We start from the raw sequence: 9,443 nt of genomic DNA, 5'->3' as shown, positions 1-9,443 counted from the left end.
TATATATATATATATATATATATATATACATATATATAAAGAGAGAGAGAGAGAGAGAGAGATAATTATATATGTCCAACCCATGCCAGCATGGAAAACAGACATTAAATGATTATGATGAGAGAAACTCATACAATGGGCTTCTTTCAAATCCACTAACAAGGTTGTGGCTGGTTCTGAGCTATAGTGAGAGACACTTGCCCAAGGTGCCACATAGTGGGACTGAACCCAAGACCACATGGTTGGGAAACAAGCATCTTGCTACACCTTCACCTAAAGCCATGTCTCTTTAACATTATTTACTGATGTTTGCAGATCATTTCCAATTTTGTTTCATTCTATTAAAATATGTTCATTTACATACACTTTGTGGCAGATGTTAGCTTTTCTATATGTTTATGTTTTCATGTTTAACTGAATTGCTTTTGTTAAGTAATAATGGATGGTAAATTGGCTGTTCTCTAAAATGCTGAAATAACCACAGGATATATTTATAGTAAATAGAACAGTTGTCAGGATATAATTTTGTTGGTAGAAGGGAATTGATAAAAAAACTCTACTGTAAAGGCCATCAAGTTTTATCTACTATAGAAATGCGTGTGTGTAATTTATTTATAGACAGATAGATACACACATGTACATGGTAAAAGTAGTTGGAGTGTTATTTGAATGTCATTGAAAAACTGCTTCTGGCTTACTGTAATTAACTATTTGTACTTTCATTCCTTGATTAATTTAAATTTTTCTTTTCTTTTATTATATTTCTTACTCTTATTAGACCTTTTATGCACTGAGTGATTACTTTAATGAATAAAGATAGTTTCTTGTGTTGGTTAATTTAGCATTCACATTACTTTATCAAATGTAATGCTTATTTATTGGCATTGTTTTGAATTTATCCTGCTTTAACTTGTAGCTCCAAAATTTCGATGGTGTGATTTTAAAAATGACATTGTAGGATAGGTGTGAAAGGCTGGTTCTGGCCAGTTAGAACATAAACAGGTAGAATAATTAGACCAGATATGGCTGTCCAAGATTTCGATGATGTGATTTTAAAAAGGACATTGTAGGATAGGTGTGAAAGGCTGGTTCTGGCCAGTTAGAACATAAACAGGTAGAATAATTAGGCCAGATATGGCCGGTTTAAATGCTACTGTGTTATAGCTTTTCTTTTTATACCAGCTTTACTAATCATAAACAGAACTTGTGTTCAACAAAGGCTAAATTCATATTTAATTCTTTCAGCTTTTAATGATTAGAAAACTAGTTAAATTTTAGGCTTATCAAGATTTTGGAGGAGTTTGGGAAAATATCTATAACTTTATATATTGGTATATTATGTTGGTGTTGCTGACCAACTGAAATCACATGAAATTTTAGTTTAAATCTGACCACTTTAGTACAGGTACAGTTATTTGTTATGTAGTATTTGTCAGAAATTTTGAAAGAATTATTTATCTATAGTTTCTTATAGTGATTAATATATGGTTCAAAGTTAAGGTGTATTAAACATTTATACACCTTAAAGGTTTTCTCTTGTAAGTAGCTACTATATTTAAGGTATAGTGTTACAATTAGTAGATTTCTGAGTCTAGTTTTATTGCATAAGCTATACAAGCATTGCACTTTGATTGGTTGTATCTTGGAATTTTAGTGAAGAATTATAAAAAAAGTTTCATTATTAAAAGACAAAACTTGATTTTTAAAGCTGAATTCTCTTTATTGACATTGATAGATAATTGATAACGAGTGTTTGTTCCTAGGTTGTGTGCTGAGAGTTAATGTAATTAATTAACTAATGAAAAAAATTAAGAAGTAGACATAATGGAAGAAGTCAGCATAACGCAAAAAGAAATTAGAAATGATAATTATTAACAATTTTGGTACTGACCTACCTGAATCTGCCCTGATTCTATGATGCAAACTCCCTGTTTCGATATTCTCTTAATTAAAATTTTCCATTAGAATTTCAGGCTAATTTGTTGCAAGCATCAGCTTATCAAGCTATTTTAATAAATTCTTTATTTTCAATTTCAAGATTTGTAGAAACCAAGCTGTGTATTTCAACAGAAATATAGTAAAAGTGTTAATGTAAATTCCAAAATCCATGAGAATATTTTTACATTTAAAAAAAAATTCAAGTTTAAATTTCTTTTGAATTTTATTTTTGGTTGTTTCCCAATGTTTTGATGAGTTGTCTTAGCTTTTGATTAGAGGAAGTATTGTTGTTGGCACTCCGTCGCTTACGACGTCGAGGGTTCCAGTTGATCCGATCAACGGAACAGCCTGCTCGTGAAATTAACGTGCAAATGGCTGAGCACTCCACAGATACGTGTACCCTTAACATAGTTCTCGGGGATATTCAGCGTGACACAGTGTGACAAGGCTGACCCTTTGAATTACAGGTACAACAGAAACAGGAAGTAAGAGTGAGAGAAAGTTGTGGTGAAAGAGTATAGTAGGGTTCGCCACCATCCCCTGCCGGAGTCTCGTGGAGCTTTAGGTGTTTTCGTACAATAAACACTCACAACGCCCGGTCTGGGAATTGAAACCGCAATCCTATGACCGCAAGTGCGCTGCCCTAACCAGTGGGCCATTGTGCCTCCACAGAGGAAGTATATCAAGTAAAAATACAACTCAGTGTCAGCCCATATTCTCTTTCTATTCGGATAAAGCAAAACAGTATGACAGCAACTAATTATCTACTACTAAAAATTAACACTGAAACTGGTCTCTTCTAATTTGATCATAATTATTTGAATTACACCTAAGTATTTCATTTGTATTGGTTTAAAAAGAAAACTGACGAAAGGTAGAAAGGTGAAGGTGAATAGGTAGAGGATTAGTATTATAGATAACTTGCCCTATCTTCAAGTAAAAGTAGAAATTCAAACAAAGACATTATGCAGCATTAATGCCAAGATGGTTTTATTCCTTTAAATCACAGAATGTGAAAATCTGTTCTGTTTGTTGGGCAGTAAAAAAAAAGATGCATATAAAAAAAAAAGCTTCAGTTTCTATTTTAAGAACTTGTTTAATGATGGGTTGTTAATTATAGAAATGATCTCACTATTTTCTGAAGTTCGTTAATGAAACGTATGTGTGTATTTGTATATATATATATATATATATATATATATATCATCATCGTTTAACATCTACCTTCCAAGTTGGCATGGGTTGGATGGTTTGACTGGAGCTGGCCAAGCAGAAGACTGCACCAGACCTCTGTGTCTGTTTTGGCAAGGTTTTCATGGTTGGATGCCCTTTCTAACACCAACCACCCAGCAGAATGGACCATATATATATATGAGAACTTGTAAACAAACTTATATGGGCTGGTCTCTTACCTTAATGGTTCAGAGTGTTCAACTGGAATTTAAGAGGTATAAGGTTTGATTTTCCGTCTTCTAAAGGATATTTACCTGATTTTCTAACCTGTCTTCAAAGCTGTTCTGCATTCAAGTATTCTTTTATTTTCTGTATTTATATATTTATTAAGCTTTTCAAGAAAAGGGGTGTTAGTGATTTTGAAATTTTGGCCTGTTGGCTACAGTCTGATAAAAGCAAGTAGGCTAAAACATTGAAGTCATTGACATCCATTTTGTTATAAAAGCATAATAAACATGTACTTTACTAAAAAGCTTTGAATAGGTTTCCATTTTAATGTTAGATCGTTTTTGTTATAACACAAAGACAAACGTGTGTGTTTGTATGTGTGTGTGTGCGCACAAAGAAGAAGTTATTGAAACCAGGGATAATAATGCTAGCAGCAATGCTTAAGAAAGGCGCTCTAAGCAATTGCAATAATTACGGAATAAATCTGCTGTCTGTTTCTTACAAACTGTTCTGCAGTGACCTCCTTTACCTGCCTAAAGAAGGAGGTTAATGAAAATCTATGACAGGAACAGGTGGGATTCAGAAATGGAAGGTTGTGCAGTGAACAAATTGTCATGTTTGGCAACATTGAATCATGAGTTTGAAAAGCTGTATTTGGTCAACTTTGACTTAAAGAAGGTCTTCAACAATATGCAAAGTAAATCTCTATGAAAAATTGTCATGTTGTGTAGAGTCCCCATCCACTACATCAACACCATGAGATAAATTGAAAGTATAGCACTTGATGTAAATGTTTGAAACCAGTGTAATAGCAAGTGTACGAAGTTCACCAAACTGCTTTGTCGATAACAAAGGATTTCTTTTTTGATGTATTTCTAGTAATGGTCAAGAACAATATGATTATGGTCTGTTTAATGTATGTTGTTAATTAATTTAAGTTTGAAACAAATATGAAGGTAAATACTAATTAAAGATGGAAATTGATTTCAAGTTTTTGTACAAGACCAACAATTTTGACCTTCAGTACTCAACTGGTACTTATTTTATTAATCTCAAAGGGATGAAGGGCCAAATTGACTTTGGTGGAATTTAAACTTAGGACATGAAGAGGGATGAAATACAGCTAAGCATTTCATCTGGCATGCTAATGATTCTGCCAGCTCACTGCCTTAATTAAAGATAGAAATGTCCAATTTCAATTAAAGATAGAAACTGGACATTGACTGTAATGAACGAGTGAAAATATATCAGAAATTAGTGGTTCACTTTGCAGACGCATGGTTTTGGATTCAGTCCTACTGCATATGGCTTTTTAGGCAAGTGTCTTCTACTATAGCCCCAGGCCGATCAAAGCCCAATGAATGAATTTGGTTCCAGTGACAGGAACAGGTAAAAAATAGAATTGTTAATTGTGCATTAAAATGTCTCATCAATGAAATGTCATAGGATGAAGACACCTGTTTAAAGTATTATGAAGATAACATTAAAGTGATGAGCAGCTATGCTTTGTATGCCTTATTTGTAAGCCTCAGCAGTTAGATCTTGAATACTTTTGATGATTGAGTGAAGCAGCACTTAGATCGAAAAACTTCAGCGAAAGCAAACTATGTACAGAGTTGTCTTCCATACTTCTTAATGGAAAGAATAACTTTTATCAACTGATGTTTTTGAATTGTATATTTGAATATAGCTGTTTTTTAATGTTGTCATACATTAGATATAGTTTAGATTACTTGTACATTGATAGGTTGTTTATATTTTTGCATAGATGTAGTCTGTCTGTTTATTTGTAAAACTAGTAACAATAATTGCCTCTAGAATTCGGTTTGTTTTAAGTTTTTTTTCCTGCTTAATTTTTGTTCTCATATTGAATTACTTTCAGCATCTATTGGCTTCATATATATTCTTAAAGTTTTACATAACCAATAGAATAAAATTTGGTTTGATACTTCCACGTAAACAAGAATACTCTGGAGGCTTAAATGTGGGATTTTATTTATGGACCATTCTAAATGAAATCTTTTTTTTTTTTTTTTTTGCAGGAGTTTGAAACTGTAGAAGAACGAAACCGACGGTAATTATAATTGGTTCTTTATTACTTGCTTTAGTGAAAGGATATCAAGAGAACTTATTGTGATGTCAGCAGTAATGGCTGGTATTTCTTTACATCGTGGCTTTTATTTGTTACAGACTCATTTCCTTGACCATGAATATGTATTGAATTACTGGGTCAACTCTGGGCAAGGCATTATGCAAGGCACTAGTCTCTTCCTGCTTCACTTCAGGTCAATTTGTCATTATACAAGGTGGTATCAAAAGGTTCCTGGACTAGTTATGTTTAATAAAAACTAACTTATTCACCCAAGCTTTTATATCATCTTCGAAATAGTCACCTTGTGCAGCAATATACCAGTCCTACATTCCTGCTACTTTTGGAATTCAGCCTAGAAGTCGTTTTCTGTAAGCAAGTTGAGGACCTTCTGTGATTTGCTCTGGATCTTGACAACAGTGTTAAAATGGCAACCTTTGAACTACATTTTCATCTTCGGGAAGAGATAGAAGTCCACAGGTACTAAAGCTGGTGAATAGGGCGAGTGTGGAAGTGATACAATGTTGTTTTTGGCAAAAAACTCACAGGTGAGGAGAGCTCGGTGACTGGGTGCATTGTTGTCGTGAAGAATCCAATTCTTTGTGCTCCACAGATCCGGTCGTTTTTGCCGAATATCCTCTCTCCAATGCTTCAAAGCCTCACAGTAGAACTCTAGATTGATGGTCTGATTCTGGGGGACAAATCCTTGATATGCAATACTGTCGATATCGAAAGAAATGATGATTAGGCTCTTCTTCGGTCATGTAGATGAAGGCCTCTTTCATCTTCCATTGTGACGTCTGCTGCTTCATCTCAGGGTTGTACCTGTAGACTCAACTCTCATCACCAGACCAGTGATGATCTTTGACATGAAAGATGGGTCATCAGTGGCACACTGACAAAGATCTTGACAGACTTTGACATGATGATCTTTCTGCTCTGGTCAGCAGGCAGTGGACAAACTTGGCAGAGACATGCTGCATGTTCAATTTAGATGTTAGGATAGCTTGCATGGACCCATACAACAGACCAACAACGTCAGTAATGTCATTCGTTGTCCTCAGACAATCCTCATGCACAAGCTGATGAATTTTCTCCACCTTTCCAGGGGAGACATTCATGGCAGGGCTTCCAGACTGTTTGTCATCTTCCAGGGATGTTCCTCTACTTTTGAAGTGCCTGTGCCATTAAAAACATTGCATCCAACCAATTGCCTTGTTGCCGTAAGCTTGCCAAAGCATGCTCAATGTCTCTGTAGCAGACTTCCCGAGTTTAACACAAAATTTCATGTTGGCTCTTTGTTCCAACTTCCTGTCTATGATGAAATTGCAGACTACAGCATACCCATGATCACAAAAACAAATTTCACAACTTGCAAAATAGATCCAGTGATGTCAATACACTGCGTCACGAAGGTCACTGCTTGCATGCTACCATGTACAGCCATCTGTTGTCGCACCACAGAAACAGTTTGGGAAATTTTGATGCCACCTCATAATTTTTAAAATGCCACATATTTTTACAAATATATGCTATGTTCACTGTCTAGCTGTAGCATAACAGGATGGGAGAGGTAATGAGGGAGGGGTCAAGGGGAACACAGTCTACCCCAAGTGGTGTTTTTATAGGGCAGCACTGTATAAGCCTGTATAGGTTTGAGGAAGGATACCAGCAAACTATAGGGCTCAGTACATACTCTAGCTACCTCACAGCTATCAAACTGAAAATTTGGCAGCAATCGATGGTTTGTTCAGTGCCAAATGTCAAATTGAATGGTAACAGATCATTTAGGTTGTCTACTACAATTCTGTAGCATTTCCCTTCGGGAGCATTAAGTCTTGGCAGTTTGCACTTGGCAGGTTTTGTTTTCTATCAAAATTTCAAAGAGTGGCTTTATTGCAAATAACTTATTAGTTACAGTTAAGAAAAAAAAAAAAAAAGGAAAGAAATAAGGTAATAAATACAAGACTGAACTAAATAGGTTTAGCCATTTATTCCACTTTAAAAGGTGTTGGATAGCTTGACCTTTTGTGACCATATTTTCTGATGTGAATATAATGCCTTATGTTTTAATTTTAAAATTAATCAAGAATTACAAGAGGTTTGTGAATAACTAGGCTTTAGACTCAATGAGGAACAAATTTACTTGCTGAAATCTAATATCTGAAATGTAATAGAGATTTCAGTCAAAGATTTTCATTTAAATTTGAACAGACTCCAGAGAGAGAGGTTTGGGGTAGCCTAGTGTTGAAAGTGTTAAGATTTAGTCTTTATTCCTAAATGTTTAGGGTCACAACTCACTTAATGTAGCTTGAAAATTAAGAGAGAAACAAATTCCCTCACAGCTTTTTAAAAATTCTTTTGTCTCATTTTGGCATGGGTTAATATAAACTCTTTAGCATTCATTTTACTAGAGAGACAACAATGTCAGTGAGCGTAGACAAAACTGTTACTTCTTCAACCAATAAGCCAATACACAACCAAATCAGTGTGTTTAGTCTTCCCATAACATAAGATTTCTACATTTCATTCTTGATATTATCACCTCATTATCATTACACCCAGGGATATATTTAGACTGTTCAACATGATAACAAACATTACAGCTACACTAGGCAGCTGTCAAAAAAAACAATCTAAACATCAAGCTATTTAATTGCTCATTAGTTTTCAAATTGATCAATGCTTACAACTATGTTGTTTTTATATTCATATTGAGTCCATATGAACACAGATCAAATCAGGTAAGTGTGTTACCTAAGGATACAACACAACATCCAATGGCAATATGTATTGAAATATTAAGAATATTACTGAAGAAACTAATAGCTTATCCACTAAGCCATTGTGAATTCAAATTTCAACAAATGTTAAGCTCATAAAGCTTCATAGCTACACAACATTACATGATTGGATAAATCAATAAATTTACAAACTTAGATTTCTTAGTACTAATACAACTAAATGCCTAGTGTTAATCCTTTAGTATTTAAACCAACTGTATCTGGCCCAAATATTCTTCCACTTTTTATGTTCAAACCAGCCAGACCTGGCCTCTTACGTTTAAAAATAAACAATCACATCATCAAAATATCTCAAAGCTGAGATAATACATGATTGATTCAAAACAACGTGAACAAATAAGCACTACATTTAACGAAGTAATCTGAACACTAAAGGGTTAAATCACACAACACATGGATATTTTGAACTGGAGATTAAATATGAAGGGGTGCTGAAAAGTTCCTGGCTTTGGATAAAAGACCAACGTAGTAAGTTCAATTCCCGAACTGGGCTATCTGTTGTTTTCTTGAGCAACACACTGTATTTCACGTTGCTCCAGTTCACTCAGCTGTAGAAATGAGTTGCGATGTTGCTGGTGCTACACTGTATTGGCCTTTACCTTTCCCTTGGATAACATAGGTGGTGTGGAGAGGGGAGGTTGATATGCATGGACAACTGCTGGTCTTCTGGAAACAACTTTGCCCGTACTTGAGCCTCGGAGGAACTTTCTAAGTGCAATTCCATGGTCATTCATGACCAAAAGGGGTCTTTGCTCTTTATCTTTTTATTCCCCTCTCAGATTCACACACTTATTGCAGTGTTCCTTCAATTTTTCTAAACCCTGTAAAAGAACTTGAGAGATTGGGCCTCCAACCAGACCTTTCACAATACTCTTAAAGCCAGGAACTTTTCAGCACCCTGTCATATAAAGGTTCTTTAAGACCTTAATTGAAATATTCTGAATGAATTTAGTTGATTACATCAATCCCTGTGCTCAGTTGGTACTTATTTCATTGATTCTGAAAGATTGAAAGGCAAAGTTGACCTTGGCAGCGTTTGAAATTATAATAATGATTTCAAATTCTGGCACAAAGCCAGCAATTTTAATTGGATGGAGTTAGTTGCTTACATTAGCCCTAGTGCTCAACTAGTGTTTATTTTATTGGTCTCAAAAGGGGTCTCTCTCTCTCTCTCTCTCTCTTTCTCTCTCTCTCTCTCTCTCTCTCTTTCT

At 34.8% G+C, this 9,443-nt stretch overlaps 1 protein-coding gene across 5 annotated transcripts in view; it reads left to right on the top strand.

The window, feature by feature from the left end:
- The window catches only part of LOC106880268 (oxysterol-binding protein-related protein 11), a 160,411-nt gene that overhangs the window by 70,360 nt on the left and 80,608 nt on the right, over positions 1-9,443 (top strand). For all 5 annotated transcript variants that reach the window (XM_052973275.1, XM_052973272.1, XM_052973273.1 and 2 more), the window contains one exon: positions 5,382-5,413. In XM_052973275.1, the coding sequence (XP_052829235.1) occupies positions 5,382-5,413 (32 nt within the window). The remainder of the gene's footprint in view (positions 1-5,381; positions 5,414-9,443) is intronic.

The sequence above is a fragment of the Octopus bimaculoides genome, chromosome 15, assembly GCF_001194135.2.
Source record: "Octopus bimaculoides isolate UCB-OBI-ISO-001 chromosome 15, ASM119413v2, whole genome shotgun sequence".
In the NCBI taxonomy this organism is placed as follows: Eukaryota; Metazoa; Mollusca; class Cephalopoda; order Octopoda; family Octopodidae; genus Octopus; species Octopus bimaculoides.
Note: the sequence above shows the minus strand (reverse complement) of the source record. Positions and strands in the feature narration are given on the sequence as shown.